Source organism: Gallinula chloropus, assembly GCF_964237585.1.
Source record: "Gallinula chloropus genome assembly, chromosome: 18".
In the NCBI taxonomy this organism is placed as follows: domain Eukaryota; kingdom Metazoa; phylum Chordata; class Aves; order Gruiformes; family Rallidae; genus Gallinula; species Gallinula chloropus.
This window is the reverse complement of record NC_140103.1, coordinates 4,696,787-4,721,585: the sequence shown is the minus strand read 5'-3', so window position 1 is coordinate 4,721,585 and position 24,799 is coordinate 4,696,787. Positions and strand designations below refer to the sequence as shown.

At 53.0% G+C, this 24,799-nt stretch overlaps 1 protein-coding gene across 1 annotated transcript in view; it reads right to left on the bottom strand.

The window, feature by feature from the left end:
- Positions 1 to 20,259, bottom strand: part of NTNG2 (netrin G2) — a gene marked incomplete at both ends in the record, with an annotated part of 46,195 nt that extends 25,936 nt beyond the window's left edge. Inside the window, 2 exons of the mRNA XM_084272476.1 lie at positions 779 to 1,422; positions 20,047 to 20,259. Of these exons, the coding sequence (XP_084128602.1) occupies positions 779 to 1,422; positions 20,047 to 20,259 (857 nt within the window). The remainder of the gene's footprint in view (positions 1 to 778; positions 1,423 to 20,046) is intronic.
- Between the last annotated feature and the right edge of the window lie 4,540 nt (positions 20,260 to 24,799).

Sequence of the window (24,799 nt, the reverse complement as noted above, 5' to 3'; positions counted from 1 at the left end):
ACGCTTTGGAACCGATACAAGCGGCTCCTCTGTCGCTGTGGTGATGCTCGTTAGCAAGGGGTGGGTGATGGGGAAATTTCCCCCCCCCCACCCTTGCCTGTAAGTCTCACACAAGCTGAATCCACAAGCTGGATGGGAAATTAGCCATCTCGGCATTTTTCCACCTTACTTTGCTTTTTCGGCTGATGTCATAACGTAACATATGGCATCGTACAGAGAGATGAAAAACAAAACCAGGAGAAACAAACCCCCCCCTCCTGCCTTCCCCTGCCCCAGATCTGTCAGGGGGTTTACCCTCACCCCAAACTTTATCTGCCGGAGCCGGGACTGACTTGGGATGACCCATCCTGCATACTGGCGGTGAGCCGGAGTATAGTGGGGTGACTTACCCCCTCCCCCCCCCAGATCCACTAGCATTGCTGCTGAGAGTTTTGGGGAGAGCCTGCCTGCGTGTGCACAGCTGGGGACTGAGTATCTCAGAGGGGGCTCAGAGCCTGGATGCCCATCCCAGCAAGTCATGTCCCCACGCCAGCTCTGAGAGGACACAGCCCTTCTCTCAGACAGTCCTGCAGCAGCCTGGAGGTGCCCCAGCCGTTCCCTGCAAGGACACATCTGCTTTATTACCGATGCTGCCCTGCCTGGGGAGTGAGGGTATTAAAGGGAGAAACACTGATAATCTTATCGGTCGACAGAAATGCTGATGGCTTAGTTTTCTAGCAGTAACCCCCTTCTCATCTCTCTGAGAAGAGATCACCCAAAGAAATACAGCAGCCGTTACCTGCCGGTGACTTCAATGTTGGAGACGGCATAGAAGTACTTGTACAAGTTCTCCCTCTGCACGTAGGTGCCCCCCAGGGCCGGTCTCAGCAGTCTCATCCTCAGGTCAGTGACGGTGAAGAAGTCCTTGAGCCCTTTGGCGCTCTCCAGCCGGGTGTACAGGTTGTCCATGTTCTTGAGGTCAGGTCCAGCAAAGATGGCAAAGCGGTCCCTCACCTCGAACCGGACGGTCTTCTCTTTCTTGGAGCCCGCCCAGCGGGAATACTCCTCCGTGCAGAGGACTCTGTTGGCACTGGTGGTGGAGAGGTCCCGGACCCTCCGTGCTGGCATGCTGAAGGCCTCCATGCAGTCGTCTGCGTAATATTGGTAGGGGTGCCAAGTCCTCCCGTTGTCCAGTGACTTCTCCAGCATCATGATGGTGGGCCGGCCGTACTCGAAGGTTATCACGATGTCGTCCGTCAGCTCAATGCTCTTGTTCCAGGACAGCGTGATGTTGGCCAGCAGCGGCTCCGGGTACCGGCGCCACGTCACGCTCTGCCAGTACGTGGCCAGCCCTTCATCCTCGCTGTCGAACATAAGTCTGGGTGGGTGGGCCAGGTCCGGGTTGGAGGCATCACACTCATCGCTGCACAGGTACGGGTTCTCCTGGAACAACAACAATGGTCACAAGAGCAGGTGGCAATGCCTGGGCATCGTGGGCACGGGGCTGAGCTCGTGGTGTTACTGGGCCCTGGTTTTAGCTGCTTGTGTCAAATGGTAACTACTGGGCTGCACTGGAGTGTGCTGGGGGTCTGGCTTTGGATGATGTGGTTTCTGAGCATGCCTGTAAGACTGATACACGTGGCTTTGGCTTTTCTAGAAGAATGGCTGAGCTGTTTCCTTTGAAAGGCCCTTCAGGGAAGCACCTTTCAGTTCGGCATGGGGGCAGTTTTCACAGAAAGCACTTTCACTTTCCCTGAGACGGTCTCTGAAACACTTTGCTCCAGCTTGGCTGAGCTACAAGCCCTCAGAAAGCTCTGTTCAGCCCTACTCCCTTGCAAGAATGGAATGGCTGACAACCCCAAAGCACATCCACGCTTCTGGTGGCCCCTTATGCCAAACAGACTGGGACACACTGTGCCCCCAGTGCCTCTGAGCACAGCTGGAGAAGGGAAACTGGATCTCCCAAGCTCTGAGTTGGGACAGAACTGGTGGTGGCAGAGGGAGCAGAGGTTTGTGGTTCTGGTGTCTCCACTGCCCCAGAACAGCACCCTGGCCCTGGAGACAAGCAGAGTAGGTATGGCCAGGGTGCTCCTGCTCAGCCCCATGTGGTGACCATCGCTGAACTGCACCAAGGACAATTCTGCATCCTCAAGGACACACACCAAATATTGAAGTTTTAGAGGTGGGCATCAGGATTAGCCATGCCAGGGGGTTTATTGCTCATCCATACACACGTTACAGCCTGTCATTACAAGCTACAGTCTTTCTTGCCCCACAGCCCCAACCTCTGGGAGCCTGTGGGTCAGACCTACCCCAGGGATGATGTGGGGCTGTATTACAGTGGGCCCCATCTGCAAAACACCTCTGAAATACACCCCAAATCTTTCTCTTGCATATGACACACCTCTTTGCTGTTGCCTTACTTCCCTCTTGGGCTCAAAATCCAGAGGATGAGGGAGGGTGAGGGTTTGGTAGGACAGATGGTGGGACCCTTGTCAGGGAGGCTGAGCCACCTGGCAGGGGAGGAGGTGATAAAGCAGCTGGAGCTGCTCAGAGCTGATGGGTGGAGGAGAGGAGCCTGCTGGGGTGAGAGGTCTGGTCCTTGTGACCACAGCCTGCTTGCAAGGTAGGACTGAGCTGGGTTCTGTGGTTTGTTTGTGAATGCTTTGTGTGTGGTTGGGAGCCCCTGGGAGGGTGCTGTATGTGGGGAGCAGCGTGCTCCTGCCTGGCTCTGTGGACCTCCTGCAGCACTGGTGCTGTGCTGGGGTGCAAGGGGCTGATGCTGGTACCCAGTGTCTCACAGAAATGAGGTGCTGGGCTGGTGTCTGACCAGGCTGCTGGGACAGCCCTGCTGCAAATGTGGGGAAGTGCAGGAAGGGGCTGCTCCTGTGTCTGTGGGGACTGATCCAGCATGGATCTTGCTTTGACTACTGTTGGAGTCTAAGTGCTTGTGACCTGCTGTTGGGGTGCCCTGGGCAAAGCAGAGTGGGGGGCTGGCTTGCAGAGGTGGATGCTTTTGGGTGTGAGGTGCAGCTGTGCTTTGAACGTGGAAAGCAATGTGTGACATGAGGTGCTTTGGCAAAATCTGGGCTGTGCCACCTCCAGTCAGGCAACCAAAGGTCCTGGGAAGCACTTGGAGCTTCTTCACTCCGTGCCTGTAAAATGGGCCTGTGGTGCCTCTGCGCAGCTCGCGACACGCGCTGAATGCAAGCGGCTGCTCGCAGTGAGAGGGGAGGCCACAGCGCCAAGGAGCCTAGGAAAGCTCAGGAGGACATAAATAATTCTGTCTTCTGAGCGGCGTGTGAGTAGCACGCTGTAAATAAGGCAGGAGGCTGCTCTGCCAGCAGCAGGGATAAAACACAACAGCGAGTGCCTGATCCGTACGCCAGCCCCGAGCTCCTTTGCAGGGGATGCAGCCTTGGGGACAAGAGGGGACTCCCATAACTACAACAGGCGGCGTCGCGTGTGCGTGCACGGGGCTGGCTGATGAAATGGGGCAAAACTCATACTGCTTTCCACATTGTCTTGCTCTCAGATGTGCCACAAGTGCTGTGCTGGGATCTGCTCCTCCTCTTACAGCCTTTAAGTTGAGCTACGTGTGGGTTTTGCCATCTCGGGGTGTGCTGGGAGGGAGGAAGGGCTGCAGCCGGAGCTGCTGAGCTCCGGTGTGGTGCCCATCCCCGGAGCAGGGAGGCTGCAGGACGGATGCTTTGATGGATGTTTTAAAAGCAAATGGCCACAGTTTTATTATATTTCACTTGCTTGAAGCTGTGCCAAGTGAGCAAGGGAAATGAGCAGTGGGGTCAAGTCAAGGGGTTGAGGGCACTTGCCTAGGAGTTCCCCCCTCCCCTCCCAAAGACACAGAGGTGCCCCAAGCAAGGGGAGATGCCAGCCAGGGTGCAGCAGGGGTCTGAGCAACCTTGGGGGGTCTTCTGCCACTGTAACATGCTGTTCTGGATGGGGAATTAAAAAAAAATAAAAGAAGATATTGACATATTTAATATGCTCTCCTGACTCGTCACGTTCAGAGGAATTGTTTACCTCTGCTAATGAGACACAGCTTCCTGCTGGGGGATGTAACTGCCTCTCAGCGCGGCTTTACAGCGGTGGCTGATGGAAAAGGAAGAAAAAATCCCCACCAGCTGAAGTGTGGGGGGCTCTGAGCCCATTTCCTGTGCTGAGGCAACATATTGTGTCGCAGTATGGTTCTACTGCCAGTGTGGTCATACAGACAGCTTAATAGGACGGTCCTCAAAAGACCATCCCGGTCACTTCACCTCTTGTCTGAAGGAGGGTGCAGCAGTGTAATGTCTTGGTGGGCTCAGGTGGGGAACTGGCTGGAGGCAACAGCACAAAGCTCCCCGATAGACCCGCCTTGCTGCTCAGACCAGTTCTGCATGAGGAGTCAGTGTGCATGGAGCCGCCCTGCCGTGGGGCTTCCTTCCCTTGTGTGCAGCAGCCGTGGGGGTGCCAAGGGCCTTGAGCTGGTGCAAGGTGAACTCCACTGAGTTACTTGCTGCTAGAGCTGTCTCCAGTGTGGTCATGGTGGCCAGCGTCACCTTCAGGGCTGTAGATGATGCTCCTGTCACGACTTTTTTTTGGAGGCTTCCTTAAGCAGTGGTCAAGTTACATGAGGGAAGGGCTCTGTGACCAACCCACAATAGCAAAGCATTACCCAGACTGGTAAAGGGTGGGAGGTGGGACTGGTTTCCCAGGAGCAGCGAGGGAAGCAACTGACAAGCATGATCCTCCTCCCAGGGTCCTGTCTGGACGGACAGGGCTGGTCAGGCATGTCCCTGGCAGGGGACCTGGCGGGTCAAGAGCAGGAAGAATCGGAGCCAAAACTGCCTGTCTCCCATATGCTCGTCCTGGAGACCAGGGAAGGGAGGTGCGCAGCCCTGATGGCTCCTGTACATCTCATCCTGTAAACAAACTCAGCTCAGCAGGCAAGCGAGCCCAAAGGCATCTTTAACCACCCTGACGCTCCTGAGTGGCACGAGGCTCAAGGGCTGCATGGTTGTAACAGGGCAACACAAAAATAACCTCTAAGTGATAGTGCTGAAGGATGGGGGGAGAGCCTCAAAAGCCACCAAGTGAGTCACGTCACTACGACTTCCTCTGCTAAAATGAAGTGTTCCTTTTTGGTTTTAGGTTTATCGAATTGTCCTTCCTTCACGGGATGCTCAATGCATTTTCTGCTGGTGGGGTGGTTTGGAGTCAGTCAGGAGGGCAGGGGGGGAGCGGAAACAGATGGCCGTACTTTGGCTGCTCTGTTGGTCCTCGTAAGATCACTTATAGCACTGTTGAAACAATTCCAGGTATTATTTTTGAATCTGGTTTCTTCCTCCAAGCTGTGTGTCCTCCAAAGAATCTGTCCAAAGTCTCCAGATATTTAGGCTTTCAATCTAAAAGTCAGAATGCATTAGCCAGGCAAACTTGGTCTCAGGGAGCTTAAAATAAACCAGTTCACTTTGAGTCTCATGCTATTAAATCAGTTGTGAGTGTCCTCACGGCAACGGGGCGTTGCAGGTTTCCAGCACTCCAGCATGCTCTTCTGGTTGCTCATTTCTTGAGGGTGCAACAAAGAGCACCACAACCTCACTTAGCCCCAGCTCAGCCCAAAGGGGCAAATCCTCAGGGGCAAACTGCACAAGCCTTGTTGCAGATAAGTTTTCCTAGTCAATGGCACCATAGGGAGACTGTGCCTCCATGGGGAAATCACAGGATGGTTTGAGTTGGAAGGGATCTTTAAAGGTCATCTAGTCTGCATTCCTCCTGCAGTGAGCAGGGACATCTTTGACTAGATCAGGTTGCTCAGAACCTCATCCAATCTGACCTTGAAAGTTTTCAGGGTTGTGGCATCTCCATCCTCTTCAGACATCCTGTGCCAGTGTTCTCATAGTAAAGAATTTTTTCCCAACACCTAGTTTGGATCTTCTCTCTTTTAGTTTAAAGCCACTACCCTTTGTCCTTTTGCTACAGGCTCTACTAAAAAGTCTGTCCCCATCTTTGTTACAAGCCCCTGTTAAGTACTGAAAGGCTGCAATAAGGTCTTCCTGGAGCCTTCTCTGCTCCAGTCTGAACAAGCCCAACTCTCTCAGCCTCTCTCCACAGCAGAGGTGCTCCAGTCCTCTGAGCACCTTTGTGGTATCCTCTGGACCTGCTCCACCAGCTCCATGTCCTTCTTGTCCTGGGGACCCCACAGTACCCCAGGTGGGATCTCACCAGAGCGGAGTAGAGGGGGAGAATCCCCTCCCTCGACTTGCTAGTCATGCTGCCTTTGGTGCAGCCCAAGAGCCAGTTGGCTTTCTGTGCTGTGAGGGCACATTGCTGGGTCGTGTCCAGTTTTTCATCTTCCAGTACCCCAATGGTATGTCCTTCTCTGCTCTCAATCTCTTCATCTCCCAGCCTCCACTGATACCGGGGGCTGCCCTGACCCAGGTGCAGGACCTTGCACTTGGCTTTGAACCTCATGATGTTCATGTGCACCCACTTCTCGAGCTGGAATCATGTCCCAGTGCCTGCAGACCCAGCCCTGGGGTTTTGCCTCCTCTTGGTGCCGGGCAGAAATGCTGCAAAAGGGACTTTGTGAAGGTGACAGAGGGGACTTGAGGAGGATTTCTTAAGAAACAAGACACCACTCTGACAAGGCATGATGACAGGAATCCAGGATGCTGCAGCAAAGCTGTTCCCCACCTTATTGGGGAGGGAGGGAATGGGGAGGGGGGAAAACAGCCGCAATAAAAGGCCCCATTTTTACAAAGCCCAGCTGGTTTCTAGGGCCTTAATGAACGTGCAGAGTTGTTTTGCTTTTTTTCCCCTGGCAGATAATGCCATTTTTAAGCCTCATAGCATAAAATTATATATTTTTGTAGGTGAAATTACTTGATTAATCATTAAGCTGTTGAATATTTTAAACAAACTAGACATCTGCTGTGAATGGTGAAAGCTGCACAGAAATAAAACTGCAGCTTTTAGGAGATTTCCATGCCAAAGGGAAGCTGGAAAGCAATTGCCACCATGAGCTGCACAATGAAGAAAAATAATAATAATAAAAAAATAATATTAAATGGGGGGAAAAAAACAACCAAGGTTTGAGCATGGAAAAAATAAGTAGATGAAGTGAAAGTTTGTAGTGCTTGGCCAAGGATGCTCATCACAGCTCATAACCCACTGTGGTTGAATGATGTTCTGGCTCAGGGAACCCCATAGTGTTGCTTTGCTTTCAAGGGTCTCTTCTGCTTGATGGAATCATGTTGTTTAAGCCAAGGCCTCTGCTAAAACCTAAGGCACCTTGGGACCACTTTGTTTTTAATTACAATAGTCTCTTAATAAGAGTAATGACAAGGTCTCAACAACTTGCACTGGTTTGGGAAATCCAAACTGTATTTTTTTAGTTGGGGGGGAGAAATCCTTGGGGTTTTATAGGAATATTTGTATCAAAGGGGGAGAAAGTTAAATGTGTGTATTTGGCACAGACTCTGTGCTGTTGTGTGGGTTTCTCTTGAGTCTTTTCTTCTATAGTGGTTTTTTTTCCCCCCCAAGAACTGTCTCTCTAACCCAACCAGAGAGCTCTCAGAACTTGGGTGTCTTCAGGCTTTCTTGCAAGCCCTGACCATGCTGGGGAATGGGGCCCTTATGTTCATCCCCCTCTGTAGCTTAAAGAGCCTGAAGAGATGGATCTGGCTCCCTCAACATGAGGAGGAGCTTTGTAGGCTCTGAAATGAGAGATCTGCTTCACAACCAGGCTGCTGGCACAGACAGGAGGTGCTGACTGAAGGTTGTCCCTCCTGGCCCTTGGTGGGGCTGCAGCAGTAGTTGGCAGCGGCCACCACTACGGGAGGTGGAGGGGGCTGTGGGTGAGGAGGGTCTGCATGGTGCTGCCCCCCTTCTCTGCAGGCTTTCCTCCAGTTTTTCTGAGTGGCACAAGTAATTCAGAGGAAAAACATCCCCGTGCTCTGCAGTGTTTTGCTGGTCTGAGAGTCAAGTGGTTGCTGGAGTGATTTTAGTGGGGCAGGTGAGGGCACAGAAACCTCCATCCCTCCTTCTTGTGAGGGCTTGTAGCCAAGGAAACCTCAGTCTGAACCTCCACCTCCATCCAGGGGGTACAATCTCCTCCTTAGCACCCGCCTTGTCCAGCCATGATGCTTAAAGTGCCCTTGGGCTCATCCCAAGGCCCTTCTGCTTCTTGTAGGGCACCTACAACCCTGCCTTGGATTTTCTGCTTGAAGGTTAGCTGATGAGCTTCACAGAGTCCCCGTGTTGCCTCACACAGCAGCAAAGTCCTTAAATCAGTATCAAATTTCCTCCAGAACCTGCAAAACAACCACATCTGCAAAACCCTGGCGTGCACCTGATCCCTCCTGCCCTGCCAGCATCCCTGCCACGGACCGGTGCTGCCACGGGGAGGGCTGGTGGTCATGTGAGATATGGGGGTCTCCAAACTGCAGAGGGGAGCAGAGGCCAGCCCACTCTGTCCCCACCTCTCCTATGAGTGCTCCAGAACACATCCCCCCTTTCATTTTGTTTTGTGCCTCTGGCTTCTCCCCATCCAGCACCACGTTAGATCTGTTTGCTCAGGATGCTGCAGGATTCAGCTGACATCATCATCTCTCTGCATTTGCTTTCTTCCTTTACGTTGAGCTGAGTTCCCCTGATCCAGTCTGGGATTGAGCCACATGGCTTTGCTTCACCTCCATCCCTTGCTTGGGCTTCCCTGGCTCAGCTGGCACTTCACAGGGTCCTCTGTCCCTGTCCCAGTTGGGCTGTAGGTTTGTTCTCATGCCTGTCAGCACACCTCAGCACTGGGGAATAACCCACCAAGGTAGGGAAGATGCCATCCCTGACCCTGCTCTGGTGACAATGGCCTTTACCCTCCCCACTGACACTGCGTTTAAATTTCCTAGATTTAGACAGATTTTTCTCTCTATCCTTGACAAGGGCTGTGCTGAGCTGTGTGTGTTTTGAGAACTTTCCTTGGATCTTCTTCCAGTAGCTGGTCCAGGACACGATGCTCCTTCCCAAACTGAATTGCATTTACCTAGGAGAAAAGGCAGCTTGTCCTACTATCATCGTGGGGTGTTTTCACCCTCACTGCTCCTGACCTGAGGGGTCAACTGCTCTGCCTGGATTTATGAAAAGACAAGGTGATTTTATGATCAAAAATAACATTTGTGGGTAATTAAATCTCATGCTTCAGGGCATAAACCATAACCTGCCAGTGGCCAGGATGGGACTCCCAGACAACTGGAAATACACTCTGACAATTAATTTTCACTCTATTCATGGGCTGGGAGGGATCAGAGGGGTGAAACAACCGTAATTAATTTACAGAGATTATTTCCAACAGCTGGCAAGTGGCATAACTCACCGGCAGAGATGGCTGGGAGCACAGGGAGAGCTGAGGAGAAATACAAGACCCCTTTCAAGCCAAACAGCCCCGTGCTGACCCTTCCCAGGAGCCCTGGGGGAAGGTCCTTGCCCTCCTTGCTTGATGTGGGGGGGATGCCAGGGGACATGGGGAGCTGCCTGGCTGGGTTCAGCTCCTCGTGCACTAATTACACCATCCCTCTGTGCTTTCCCCACAGCACAGCTGTGACTTGAGCCCTGCAAGCATCTTTGGAGGCATGGGTTTGGGATGCCTGTTGGTGCCTGGGGAGGGTGTCTGGTGGGGCAGCACCATGGTGTTGGACTGAGGAGATGCTGGGTATGCTTGGAATGCAAGCTGTGCCTTGTGGAAATGAAATCCTCAAAGCTTTCTTTGAGATTGTCTGTTTCCTCCTTTATTTTAATACCACTTTGGTGAAGTTATATATATTTTAGACAACCCAGAAGCTCTCATTTCCTAGGTATGGTAGAAGATCTGTTTTTTCCTGTGTGCCTGCCACTCAGGAGCCACTGGAGTGCTTGGGAATGCTCCCAGCACCCCCTTATCCACACACCCTGCCAGCATCGCTCCCTCCTTTGTGGTAACCCTCCAAAGAGATGTTTTGAAATGGCCTGTGTGTGTAGGCAGGTTCTGGCATCCTTGGATCGCTGAGGGGTTATTTCACAGCTTCACCTCCACAAGGAAAGGGAGCTCTGGCTGGGAGGGAGGGAGGTCCAGAGCAGGCACTCTTAATGGGATGGGATGCTTGGGGGATCTGGTTTTCTTGCTGGTGTGCCCTTCCCTTGCCGCATCCCTCCCCCCAGCCATCTGCAAGGGGCTCTTATTAGGGCAGAGACAGCAAAAGGGAAGAAAACCATCCTCACTAACAAGCTGTTTGCTGTTTATGAGCAGGTAAAGGCAGAGCTGGAATGAATTATTAATAGGGTGGAAATGGGGTCCCTCCACAGATCTGCTGCTAATTCTGGCTCAGCTGAATGTCACTCCCTCCATCTCCCCCCCCTGGCCGTGGTTTGGGGGATTGATCGCTCCTCCGCTTCCTTCCCCTTCCTCCCGGATCGGAGGTTGTTGGAGTGCAAGGTGACCCCTCGGCACGGGCGTTGGGACACGGTTTGCCTGCGTGCGGGATTCAGGAGGGGGTGAGTCAGCAGAAAGCAGCCCCGGCGGCTTCGCAGGGCGGCTCTCAGCGAGCACACGCCGGGACGCGCGCAGCGAGACATTTTCCTTTGCTTTTTGCCTCTTCCCTCTGGCCTGAAGCAGATACTCATTCACCGACCAGCGCGCCGCTTGTTCAAGGCTCTTGGGCTCCCTTGGGCCCGTCTCTCTGCCAGAGAAGAGATTCAACCTGAACTCGTGGCTGCTCTCCCCCTTCCCCCTCCAGCCTGCTTCTGAATTCGAGAAGCATCTCCTTCGTATTTCATCCCGGCTCAGCAGTGTGTCCTTCTCTCCACCAGCCGTGGGGAAACCTCATAGTGCCAGACAGGGTTGTGCGGTGGCAGTGCAATGTCCTACCTGCAGGTGGGGAAACTGAGGCACGGAGGGTTTCTGGAGCAGGTCCAGGCTGTACCAGGAGTGTTGGGGGGTCCAACTTTCTGAAGGTTGTCCCCCCACCAGGCACATGCAGCTGGGCAGGGTGATGGCTCCTACACCCAATGTTGATGTGAGGGTCAAGGCAAACCATGAGGGTGGAGGAAATCTCTGCACTTGCCTCATGCTGTCTCAGAAACTCTGCCCAGAGTATGCTTGGTGCCTCTATGGAAAGGGTCTCTGCACCATAGGTGGTACAACCTCTGCAGCAGGCTGACACCCAGGTGGGAAGCATCCTCTCCACAAAGGGAGGATCTGGAGGGCGATACTGCTTGTCACGCACAAGGAGACCAACCCGAGTCACCTTTCCACCCTTGCAATGCAGCCGGCACCGCTTGTGCACAGACACAGATCCCTTCGTGCCCACTCTGGCTAAGCCAGACACGGCCAGAAAATCTGGTGATGTGACATGTTTTAACCCTGAGACCGAAACCAGACCCATCCACAGGTGACCTCTGCCAGAAGGGACGTCACCATTGGCAGGGTGACCTCGAGGCAGCACTTCCATTCCCAAAGCCCTGGGATGGCCACGCAGCAGCTCAGTGCCTGCTGCTGGATCCACTCCCGGCACCTTGTCCTGAAAAACACCCGTGCAGCCAGTTTGTGGGTGACACAAGGGTTAACGCTGCCTGGAAAATTCCACTCCTAAGCAGATAATCTCGCCTGTGCTGGGCACACACACACACACACACATCACCCACAGCCTGGCCTCCCGTGGAATCATTTTTGAGCAGCTCTTTCTTTGTGAACTGCTAATCCCCCGGTGAGCCGCTCTAACCCCATCCCTCCTGGCGCCCCGGGCTCACCTCCGCACCCACCTCGCTGCCGGCCCTGCCACTGCTCCTTTTGCAAGCCTGCAGATTACGGGGTGACCTAGAGCCTGAGAACAGAGGCTGGAGAACCAGACACCCCTGAGCCAGCGACCGCGGGCACCCGTTCAAAGGCGCAGGCGCTTAATCCCATTGACTGCTCTTTAGCTCGCCGCCGAACCGGGACTTTCTGTCCCCAGGAGTTGCAAGCTTTGCTCTTCCCAGGGCACTTCCCCGAAGCTCGTCTACAAATTAAGGTGCTTGGATCCCGCCCCATCTCTCCTCTGCCAAATTATTAAGCCCTTGCAGCTCACTACAGAGCCCTCCCCGTGTCCGTAGGCCCTACCAGCAGGAACACAGCAGCCGCGGCCCGTGTGCCGGGCTCCCGGTGCATTATTGATTCAGGACTAAGAAAATGCTTAGGAAGTAGGAAAAGTGTCCTGCTCTCTAAAAGCTTGTGCGCCTTGTAAGCTCGATACGTGCAGCCTTTGCAGAGAGGCTCGCTACGCCGCTATTAATATTTCATTCTCTAAGAGAGGCCCTGATAGTTTGAATGGGGGAGGGCAGGATGCGGAGGCCGAGGGTGGGAAAGGGGAGGGAGTGGAGGCTCTGCTTGAAGGGAGCTGTGTATCTGCCCCAAAGCCTATGCAGGAGGAGGGTGGCTGGGTGGTAGGTGCCCCAGCAACCCCCTCACACATCCCCCACACCCCGCCCCGTTCCAGGCTCCTGTGTCTTGCTGCATCAAGCACTCCGCCTGCCTGCAGTGTCTGGCTGCTTTATGCGGCCTTTTTTTTAGGGGGAGCATCTCAGGGGGTGCTTGTTGGTGGCTGGAGCGTGTCCTAGCTGCTGGCTGGGGCTGTCCCCAAAGGCAGGGCTCTGATCCTCTCCTTTAGAGAGCTCCCCACACGCCTTAATGGCAGTGCCATGGAGCTGGAGCAGCTGGGGAAAGGCTGGCTGTGAAAACCAGCAGAGCCTGTGCTAGCTGTTCCTTCAGGATGTTCCCCCAAAAGGGATGTGGAGGTGATGAGGACAGGACTGGACACAGTGGTTGCAGCATCTGTGCAGAGCTCAGCACTGGGAGAGCACAGACCCATTGCCCACGCTGCGGCGTGTGGCAAAGCGGGGGTCAGTCCTGGGCTGCAGCATGGGGGGGGGGCTGGAGCCACCCAGCTCTGCTCATGGGTGGGCAGAGGGGACCCTGCTCTGTTCGTGGCTCTGGCAGAGATGTGAGCAGGAGGGAGAGAGGGCAGCCAGGATGTGACCCAACCTGGGGCCTCTGCCTCGCTGCGTGCCTGCGCCCACCGAGCTCCAGCCAGCATCCCCTCGGGCCTGGACCCTGCTCAGGGATAACTGACCAATGGAGCCTCAGGCTTCCCTGCTCCTGCCTGCTTGCAGTGTGGAGCAGATGTGTGGGTGCACTGGTGCCAAACGCTGGAGCAAGGGCACGTTTGGCAGCAGAGCAGGTGCTGGGTCAGTGCTGCAATGTGCACCCTCTGTGAGGCCCGGTGACGCTGCCAGTAATTTGGGGGGGGGACTTGCAAGAAGCTCAGGGGACATGTCTGAGGCTGCATGGGACAACGTGGCACATCTGCATGGGGCAAAGGCTCCAAGTCCAAACTGCTGTTTGTGACTAGCCAGCGCTTTGCAGGCACTGGCTTCTCCAGGAGATGTCTATCTCGGGGGTGACAGACATCTCCAGGATGGTTACCAAGCAGTGCTTCACAGCCCATAGAGGAAAAAGCCCCTTTGGTGTTTTCCAGTGCAGGTACCTGTGTCCTACATTGAACCACTCGAGTAACGCCTGGGGCGTACTCAGCACTGCAGGCTGGGTGCCTGAGGAGATGGACACCTTGGAGAGGGCAGCAGCAGTGGTGGTGCTCACACCATCTCGGTGGAGATCTCCCACTAAGCAGGTCAGCAGCAGCTCATGTGCCTAATAACTCCGTCAAGTCAGAAATTCGGGCTCTGCTAGCCAAGCACCACTGAGCTGCTGTTGCTCACGCTTGATGGAACCCACCATCTAGGTCAGAGGAGGAATTCATTAACCTCAGGACCCTCCAGCCGTTGTTGTGTTGCTGTACCTGGCAGGGATGGTGTGAGATGTGCACAGAGTGACTGCTGGTTCCTCACCACCCTGTCCCCCTCCCCAGGGGTGGGATGCAGGGGTCTGGTTGCTTCTGCAACCAGAAGGAAGGGGCTGTGCTGACTGACTCCTGAACGGGGTGTTGGTGCTGTGTGGGCATGCTTCTGATTTGGTGTCTCCAAGGCAATGGCACAAGCCCACCGCAGAGCTCAGGTGGTCCTCACTGAGGACATCAGCGTTACTTGCCCATGGATGTGCTTCTCAGAGCATAACCATGGGGTGGGGGGAGAGGTGCCCATCCAGTGCCGTGCGTGGTTTTGCAGCCCCACTTGTGCAGTTTGCTGCATGTAACGGCTGCAGCCAGCCCAGCAACACTGTGTGCAGCACTGGGTGTGTGATCTGCAGCCAAGCACTCGGAAAGGGGTTTGGGTCACCCTGCAGAGGTGACTTCCAGGCAGATCAGTGACCGCTCTGCAGGGTGTGGTGCTGTCGTGGAGGCACCAGTGGGGACGTGGCTGCCACTCGGGTGGGATAATGGGCTGGATCAGCCTCATGCCTCAAAACCCTGACAGGAAAAGGTTTTTTGGGATCTGAAACTGCAGCTGGGACAAGTAATGGTAAAACTGGACTTGGGGAAACCAGGGTGTGGTAGGAGAGCACTCCTTCCCCCTTGGGCTGGCTTAGGAGAATTGCTTTTAAAGCCTAATAGGAGACTGTATCTATGCTGTAGAACATGATATGGATTAAAAAAAGAAATAAATAGCAAGGACTTCCCTGAATCCCTTCAGCTGCAGAAGTTGCTTATGGAAAAACCGTAGTGCTGGGAGCTGGTGTACGAGTGAGGGTAAGAGCTGGGTAAGAGCTGCTCTCCCGGCTCTGGCCATACTTCCCAGCAAGTCTTTGGAGTCGGCTCTCTCCAGCTTTTCCTTTCTAGACCCTTTGAAGAGCAAAGCTTTTCTTAAAAGCAGTTTATTTTTCCCCATCTCTTTCAAGATGGGGGTAAACTTTCTGCTCGCTGCACCAATTAAATGTACTTGACAGCTTGATTTTCTCACTGTGCCTTTTCCACTGGCAAGAGGAGATGATCCTTGTTAGGGGAGCAGCATCCCACTTTACAACAGGATGAATCCTGAACTGGGCATTTAAGGAAATTGCTATGGACTGTGAGGGGAAATCCCATTTGCTCAGCACTCTCTAAAGCTGAATTATATTCTGTGTGTTCTCTGTGAAGCCTCTGCTTCTGTAACACTGAGATCCTGCCATGCTCTGGAGTAGCCTGTGTGCTGGGAGAGCAGTAGGGTGTAATTTGCTGAGCTGCTAATAACACACCATCCAAGGGTCTGGCCCCAAGGGCAAGGAGCTGCTGATCTTGTACTTCAAACATCACATCGTTCTCTGCAGCAGCCCCGGTGCTGAGAACTCATTAAGGGTGGGAACAGAACTGAAAGGGCCCAACCTTGGGGCCATGGTGGGTGCAAGGGGTGCATTAGGAAACCTCCAGACAGATGGGAATGGCAGAGCTTGCCGTTTCCAGGCTCTCCTCAAAGGAAAGGGGAGGATTTTCCAGGAGGTAATTTAACGTACCGGTGGGTTCAAGGGGTGTGCAGGAGCTGTTGGTGGGTTACAGATGTGAAAAGAAAGATGTGTCTTCCCATCCCATAACCCTGACTGAGATGTCATGGGTAATCTGGCAGCAGAGAGTTGATTTCTTGTGCTGCTGAATTTTGGCATAAAGGCAAAATAATTGTCCCCAATGCTGTAGAGACCCCACGAGGAAGGACGGAGGGGAGCTCTGACTCCCAGCTCTCTGCTAAGGCCAATGAGGGATTTGCAGTCCATGGTGGGAAGAAATGATTTATTCGAGGGGGAGAGAGAATATCCACTTTTCTCAGAAAGGATTTTTTCATTTGACTTGTCTATGGGCTCCACTCAGCCCAAAGACCCTCTGAGCCAAGGACCCGTCACGCTCTGCCCTCCCGGTTCTCCTACCGGGACAGCATGGGCACATCCCATGGGATTGTCAGGCTGGGGAAGGGCTCTGGGTTTTGTCTGCTCAGGGTACCAGAAGGGATGAATCCATCCTTTAAACACCAGATCATCCTGCATCTTTAAAAACACTTTTGAAAGAGCATCTCTGAAACACATCTCCACTTGCCTTCTTACCTCAGAAACTTTGACTTCAGTTTTAACCATCCCCAAACCCACAATCCTTTGCCTGTGCCTAAACAGGGGTATGGAGATGTGATGAGGAAGGGCTAAGAATGTAGGGAAGAAGGGTTTCTGTGCCCAAAAGTTTGTCTGCTTTTCCCAGTTTCAGTGCCTGGTCTACTAAGAAAAATAGTTCTTTAGTACAAGCCTTGTAACCACGTGTCATTCAGAAAAGTTTAGCTAAGAATTAAACTAAGCATCAGATTTGGCTGAATGTGTAATGAATAAATAAGTAAAGCCTTTTCCTTTCATGTACCCGTGCCAAAAATCAACAAGCTCTATTAGCTGGTGAAACAATGCTGACGCCAAATAAAAATACCCCTCACCCATCAATACGGGCTAAGAGCTCAGCCTGGCATCAAAGAGCAGTGTCTGAAGGAGAAATATGGCCCCGACACCTCTGGGAGAGGGGGAAGGGCTCCCACACCAGTGGGGAGCTGCTGGCTGGGTGTGGGAGCTCTCCCTGGGGTGTCCAGGAGCAGCGATGCTGTTCAGCGATGGCTCTGGGCAGTCTGCTGTGGACGCCTCTCCTCACTTCTGTGAGGGTGATTTGGAAGCCCCTTGAGCTAAAAACCTACTTGGAGCAGGGATCAGGCATGGGGTGGTTGGTGTCTGCTCCCCACTTCCCACACCCTGTGTGTGATCTGCCTGCAAAACCCACACGGGTTTTTATCCCATGTGTGAAGTGCCCATGCTTCCATGTGAAACTCTCCAAGATCCCTGCTCCGTGCTTCAGCATCTCAGCACCTGGGAGCACCCTGCCAGCTCTGCCATCCTCCTCCTCGCGGGGAGGACAGGATGGTGAAGTAGCACCACATCCCACCTCTGCCCCGTGCAGAGCTTTGCTGTTCCCCAGCTGTGCCTGCCCTGCAAACCCCTCTCATTGGAAATCCGCCGTTGGCCAGTCCGGGATGTGCCCTGGGTGGGATTGTGACCCTTCCCTGGACATCCCTTGTTCAAAGATCTGTTCCCTATTAGCCTTCAGGCACGCTTTTATTTACTTATCCATCCGTATTCCTGCTCACACCACCCCCCTGCCCTGCCAGAAGATGAAGTACAATTAATTTTTCAGGTGACCTTGCCCAAAAGGCATTGGCATGGATAGCAGAAGGCTCAGAAACTGGGGAAAAAGCAAAAAACCTCAACTTTAATGAGCAGCAAAACACTTCCCAACCGGAAAGGAGCAGCCAGATGTGATTCAAATTGTTTAGAACAGAACAGACAATGCTCCCAGTAACTCCTGCAACCCCCCAGGCACCCCTTTCTGCAGAAGTCTCTGCGAGTGCTGCTCAGAAGTTGTTAAAACCATGGAATGTGATCCTAGGGGCTCTGGTGATGCCTCCCCAGCACCAGCACAGCCTCAGAGAACATACTGTTTCACAGGGTCCTGACTTCCCCCAGGACTCTCATCCCCTGCCTGCCCGCAGCGATGCCCCATGCAGGGATGCTGCCCAGCTCCCTCTCATCTGTCTGCTTAAGTGTGGAGGGGGGTGTGGGTGTCTTTAATTTTTATTTCAGTGGTCTGAACTGTTCTGGGATCCCGCTGGGCTGGGCTTAATTCTGAGCAACGTTAGTTTAACTGCATGGACAGTACCCTGCTGTTTTGAAAGACACCTAAGAAAGCAATATAGCCACCATAAGAACTTCTCTGCTGGAAAGCCGAGCTCTTATGAGAACCCACCTGTTACATAGAAATAATTAAACCCTGAAGAGAAAGGATAAGAGGTCATCAAAAGGCATCCGAAAGGGATCCGGCACGGAGCTGCATGGGGGTCATGCCAGCTGCTAACCCCCCCTCACAGCAGGGGCTGGGGCTGAGGGGTTGTGATGATCGGTGGGCAGCACCGTTGATCTTTGTGCGGCGCTTCCTTCGTGCCGGGGTAGCGAAACTCCGCTCACCTCTCTCTGCATGTCAATAGGTGTCAAGTCACCACCCGGGACTGGCGATGGAGAGGCTGGTTCTGGCTGGTTCCCCTTTCTACTGACCAAACAGGGCTGCTCAGCAGTGTCACTCTGTGACAGAGGCCATGAAAAGGTGCCTTAATGGCCTCCCAGCACACACCTCTCAGGTCCTGAGGCTGGACCAGAGTTTGGATCTCTCCTACAGCCACCTCCTGCCCTGCGTGCGGGGTGGGCTCCTTGCCCACCTACTTTGCTTCTAAACCCCTGCAACATCCTGGAGAGATTGGGGCTGGTGCATGATGGGGGAGCAAAGGCCATGGGATTTCACAAACCTATCCCAAAAATCTAAAGAAAAAATAGCTTGCCAGATACTGCTCCTGTTCTCAGAGTGGTTCTTTATCAGGGAACTGCTCAGGGACATTCCTGGCTTCTGTCTGGGAGATGGGAGCCGGGCCAGGCGTGCGCCCTGGGGTGATGCAGGGACAGGAAGGCAAATCCATGTTGTGCGTGTTTGTAACTCCCATTCACGGCTGTACACGGTGTTTGCAAGCGGCACAGCACATGGCAGGCGTACGCTACGAGGAGAGACTGCTGGTGCCCAGAATAGAAGGAGTTTTTAGCTCAGTATTGACTGAACCAAGAGATGTAGAGAGCTGATTGCAGTTTGTGTCTTTTGTTTCCTCCGAGGTCAGTGGAGCCGAAGTCTGGAGCATCCTTAGGCAGAGAGTGTTTGGGAATAGCAGCAGGGAGCGTAGCAGATCTGTTGTTCACCTTTTAATCCTTCCACAGCCAGTCAGATAAATGGAAGCCCAGGCTGGCCCATCGATAGTTAATTGTTTTATTTGTAACCTTTGGCGTAATCTTTCTCTTTAAATGAACTTTTAAAAGGGAAGGCTGCTTCTTATTGGGACTTAGTGAAAATACCTTTCCTGCTTCTAATGAGACCCCTTTGGCTGGGGAGAACGGGGTAGATAAATAGCAGTGGCATGTTGTGATGGTCATCAATGTTTGTCATCTCTGGGTATCAAAGCAGCATTTTTCTCTTGGGTTTTTGAGAGCTCTCCCGGGCTGGCTGGGCACAGGGTATTTCCTGTACATGTGTGCGTTTTCTGGGTGGGGAACTGAGGCACAGGGGTACCTGAGTCTGGGTAACGATGGCAAAGGAAACTGGGACTCCTGTCCCCTCTTCCAGTGATGTAGAGAGAGGAGAACTCCCCTTCTTATTACAGATAATAGGCTACTACAGTCCTTGCCCAGTGCTCACCCCAGCAAAAACCCTGTCACCACGGACTGGGTTGGTCACTGTGCTCTACACATGTGCTTGGACCGGTGCTGGAGGACACAGGGAGGGGATGTTGCAGCCATGCTGTTTTGCTCTTTGCTTTGACCCCCGAACTCTTTTTAACAACGTAAAGCCTTGTGAATTATAAATCAAATGCTCCTGCTGAGCTTTGTGGTGCAGGGAATGAAATGCAATGATTAATATTAAAGAGAAAATAAGTTAAAGATTTTAACTACAAGGGCAAGCGTCTGTCCAGAGAGTCTTTTCTTGTGTGGAGGCTGGAAGAGAGGGAGGGCTGCCTTTTCTGGGACTGGAGTGACCCTTGTGGCTCTCAGACTGACCGCTTGAGTTGCTGGTGTGTGGAGCCACACTGGCCTCCATCACCCTGCCCCTCGCTCTTACTCGTGTGCTGCCCTCAGATAAAACTCCAGTGCCAGTACAGCCTTTTTGGGATGGGATTTCTGAACACCCCCCACGGGCTTTAGCAAGCAGAGGGATGTGCTCAGAGGAGCCCAGGCTCCCTGCGGGCAGAGTTTTGCTCAGCCCTCCCCAGCTCCTCCTCATGTCCCCTCCACAGCATACCAGCACGGTCCCTGCTCTAGGGCTGACCTCCCATCAGCACAGCACCAGGGAGCCAGGACACATTCTCCCCATTTGGCAAACGAGCAGACTGAGAGGTCAAGGAAGCCCCCCACCCTTCTCACCCTGAACTGAAAGGTCCTTACGGTGGCATCTCAGCAGGATGCTGCCTCTGGCCACCTGCACGCAGAGTCAGTTACAACACATCAAATGAGGAGGGAAAAACACTTACATGGGTGCAGAATCTCTCCGGGGGGTCCCCACAAGTGATTCCTGCCGGATCCACCCGTACCGTCACGTAATCCTTCATCCGCATGGCCTTGGGTTGACAAGCATAAAACTCCCATGATGGGCCATCATCCGTGGTCACCCAGGACTTGCAAATGTCATACTGTCCCATGGCCAAGGGGACACAGTGCAAGAGGAGAGCAACCAGGTAGAGCATGGCAGCTGCAGCCAGGCGCGGGGTCCCTGGGCGAGGGCAGTGCCGAGAGTCCCGAGGAAGGCAGCGACTGGGCTAGGGGTTGCTCTCAGGATCAGCATGGAAACTCCTCATCTAAAAGTGATCCAGTCAAAGGAGATCTAGATGATGACAGGAGGGATCCCACTCTGCTTGCTGTGTTCAGCTGTGGAAAGTTTCTCTGGGAGCAGAGGCCAACTTTGCAAATCACTCGATTGGGAAAGTTTTGGCTGGAGTTGCTGATCAGTGGTCAAAAGTCTTCCTTAACCTCATTTTTCCCTTCCTTTTATTGTATGAAAGGGCTTCCAAATCAGCATGAAAATATCTAGAGGTGACTCCAGTCAATCAATAGAAAGATCAAGTTCTGAGTCGCTGATGAAATTTGATAGGAGTAAATTGGAGATGCCGTGAGATGGTGCTGGGTCAGGTTTTCCTCAACCTTCTTGTCTGCTGCAAGCGCGTCGCTTTGGAAAGTGCCTTAAACTGTGGGTTTGAATAATTATTGGGGCTTTTGAGCATTAATACATAAAATAAATACAGCATCTGCTCATCAGTACAACTCTGACAAGGGAGGCTCTTTGGAGCTGAAATTCCTTCCTCCCAAAGGATGGTTGTGTCAAGAGTAACGCGTCGGGTGGCCAGATCCGCAGCGGTCCCAGCAGGATGCTGGGGGTGGGGGGAGTTCTGTGGGTTGACAGGGGCAGCACTGGCCTTGCTGCTTCTCCCCCTGTGTCTTGCAGCAGTTGGTGAGGCACTTGCAGGCGAGGATTTCTGTCTGGCTCTGCCCTTTGGCAGCTGAGCATCGAGTTCCCAAAGCCTTTAGCTGCAAGCCATGCTGCTACCCACGGTCGCCTCTCTCTTTCATGGTCAGGGCAAAGGGAGAGTTTATTAGCAGACGGCACCTACAGCAAATTGAGAGACAAATTAGATGAGAGCAAGGAATGGGGGAGGCAGTTGGAGCAATGAGACTTGTAGGAACAAGCATCCCCCGGGAGAGACAGCTCTTGGCTGGGCTTCCCGAGTCACAGGGTTTTGGAAGAGGGAGATATACAACTTTAATAAAAAGAAATCCATAGTAAGATGCTTATGACTCGTCTGCTGTTTGGGAGATGGGAAGGAGCACTGCCCCGCCTAAGGTATCTGGTTTGTAATAGCAGCTGGACAGCAAGAGCTCTAATGGGTCTTCAAATAATATCAAGAAGCAGCTATAGGTCATTAAAAGCCAGGGAATATGCAGACACAGAGCAGGGACAGACAGACAAATTGATAGTCTTAAAAAGATAAGCCAATAAATAAGACAGCTGGGGAGACAGATACATTGTCCAGCATCCCCACATATGATTTATCTGAACAATAACATTTAATAAAAAACAATTTAAAGTCCTAATAACATTTAAGGTTCACCTAATACAAAGAGCAATGACCTTCCCAGTATTCATTTCAGGTTAGAGCAACATTTCTGCAATTTTGTCATCTTTCCAGTAGAGCTATAAAAATCTTAAGTAATTACAAAACAAAATGACAAAGAACTAGGTGGGAAAGAAAAAAAAAGAAGGAAAAAGTCTAACCCTCACTCAGCATTAGACCCAGGAGGGAGATCTCATAAGAGGAGGCGGGAGGCACATATCCAGAACACAAATTTAGCTCCGGATAATTCCCTTTCTATTTGATTCCCCAACTTTTCTCCCAGAATTTAGGGATGGCTGCTTCAACAGCACGCTTAGGATTTGCCTTCTCATAAAGCAGAGATACTAAAGCTCAGAAACTCCAGGTTAACAAAGGCATCGATCCATGTTCGGGGGCTTCACCATTGCTGTGCTACCATCTCCCTTTCCCCCCCTTTTTTTGGTTACAAGATTGTTGATTGAGATGAATGAGTTCAGCAAAGAGAAGAAGCGCTCTCATGCTTCATCACCAGCTCTCAAAGAAGAGCCTATTATAGCTGCGTTGGACCCGAATAAACTCCCAAAGAAAGAATAGACTGGCTGCTATTTTTACATTATGAGTAAATGTAGTAAAAAATAATAAACCTGCGTTGACACAGTGTTTGTAAGTCCCACTGACATCAGAGCTGTCTTTTCAGTTATAACAAGTCAGTTCCTAATTATTACATCAAACCGGTCACAGCCAAGTGCCTAATAACAGCAAAGAGAGTGAGACTCCAGCATTGTGTAGAGCACAAGCAGGGTAGTTTTAATGAGGACTCCAGCGCTGTTAAGTTTATGGATCTATTTTCATAGCCTTAACAACTAGATTTTGCACTTGAATGGCTGTTGGGGAAAAAAAAACAACCCCAAAAACCCATGAAGAAAGGATCTATAATATCTATTAGCTTCTTGGCATGCTGGCTAAACATCATAGACTCTCAGGGAAATAAGAAATTGCTGGGATAAATGTATTTATTGTCAGTCAATCAGGCAGGCGTGCTGGTTCCCCGCGAAGTCTGTGGTGCAACACCTAACTGCTTCAGCTCCTCTGCAAAAATAGTTACCCAGTGTCGCTCTGGAATAAGCCAGGAGGCTGCAAACGGGGGAGAGGCACCCTCCGAATTAAAGGGTTTGCCCTGCTTGATTTGGTTTGGTGCTCAGAAAATAAATCTTCACTTGATATTATTAAGAAGCTGCAGCTCATGGGAACAAATGGAATCAATGCTCTTTGTTTTCTTTGAAGAGTGCTCGGCAGTCACTGGGGACTGATAGCCAGAGTATTAAAAACACAAAATTAGATTGTATCTTGACTTAGCCAGCTCCTTTTTTTAAAAATTATTATTATTATTGGATTAACACCCTATTGAAATAGAGAGACAACGCTGAGCAACAACTGGGCTGCTCTGGAATTAAGTCCAGAAAGTAAACTCAGTGAAGGAGTTGTCAATTTTCGTTTGGGAGTGTAGCCTTCACAACAACCCCCCGGCACTCTTCCCCCCACCTTCCCACCCCCATCCCCGATCACCCGTGAGTTTTTCTCGTCTTTCCCACGCTGCTCATCCTTTCCCCTCCACCCTTAAACGCGAAGTTGGGAGCCCCCCCGCTCTGCCTGCGATGTGCCAGGAGGCTGAACCCTACGAATAACGCTTTGCAAAGCTCAGAGGAGCTTTAACCGGGCTCCCGACAGCGAACCCCGTACATCCCAGGGGTTCCCTCCTCATCGCCTCGGCGGCTCCGGGCAGACCGATGCCGCTTTCCCCCTCTCCTCCCCCCGACTCCTGCCCCCCCATCTCTTGCACGCTGAAGGACTTTGCGAGCCTGCGAGGGCTGCGTTGGAAGCGCCGGAGCGGGAGGAGAGCCGTCCCCGGGCGGGGAGCATCCCTGGCTTCCCAGCCCGCGTTTGCAAACTCCCGAAGAGGGGGAAGAAAAATAACCCATCCCCTCCCGTTGCGGGGAGCCGGTGCTGCTCCCGTGGGGGGGGAGGAAAGGGGGGAGAGCGAAGGACCCCGGGAGAGCCTAGGAGCAACTTCAGAGCTACGGGGGGTGAGGGGACGCTGGCATTTGGGAGATGGAGACAGAGGGGAGATGCTGGCACCGCGCGCTACCCGCCGCTCCCCCCCACCCCCGCCTCACCCCCACCATCACCACCACCACCCCCCCTCCCACCCCCAGCCCGGTGCTCGGCGCTGCAGGTCCTTACCGGGAGGGAGCTCTGCGGCGCGGGGCTCCCGGCGGAGCAGTGAACTTCGGGGCGGGGGAAACCCCCCCCCAAACACACACACTTTCCCCCCCACCCCCCTTCTCCAAAACACACCCCTCCCTAGCCCGGCGGGCAGCCGCTGCGCTGCCGGCCCCCAAGGGCAGATGGCCGGGGGAGCTTTGTGCAATCCCCGGCTCCCCTCGCAAGTTAATGCCGAGGCTGAAATCCCTTTTGCTCTCACTTTCAATCACAATCGGAGCTTTTATCTCCGTGCCTGATCCCGGCTGCGTAACTTCCTCTGTGCAGCTTTAGCACACACCATCCCACCGGCGGGCAATGTGCTTCTTAAAGGTGCAGGGAGGAAATGCGAGCGGGGGGTGGGGGGGTAAGGGGCGGGAGGGGTGGGGGGAGGAGGGACGAGAGAGGAAAACCACCCGAGGAAGAGGAGGCTGCGAGCGGGGAGCCTTCAGCCCCGGCGGCTCTGGGGTTACCGCGGCTCCCGGTGGGGGTGGCTGCAGCATCAGCATCCCCGCTGTCCCGGGTACCGGGCAGAGCCCGCTGCCTCCGGTTAGATACCGGCAGGCCAGGAGTGCTACCCCTTGGTGGGGGTTTTTTCCCCCCCTTCCTTTCCTCCTAATTAATATATTATCTTTTTTTTCTTTAAGAGCTTCAAGAAATAATCATGAGATCATGTTTGCTGGAGGGGAGGGGGTGGGGGGGAAAGAAGCTGTGGTCACGAGGGTTTCCCCGCACGTGTAAGTGCTGGGTTGGTGTGCCCTGAATATTTTGGGGAGGCTTCTGCTGGCGAAGATGCTGTAAATGAGGCTGCGTGCGTGTGTGTTGGGGGAAGAGGGGGTGGTTGGAATTAATAGGATAAACAAAGCGGGAACTCGGAGAT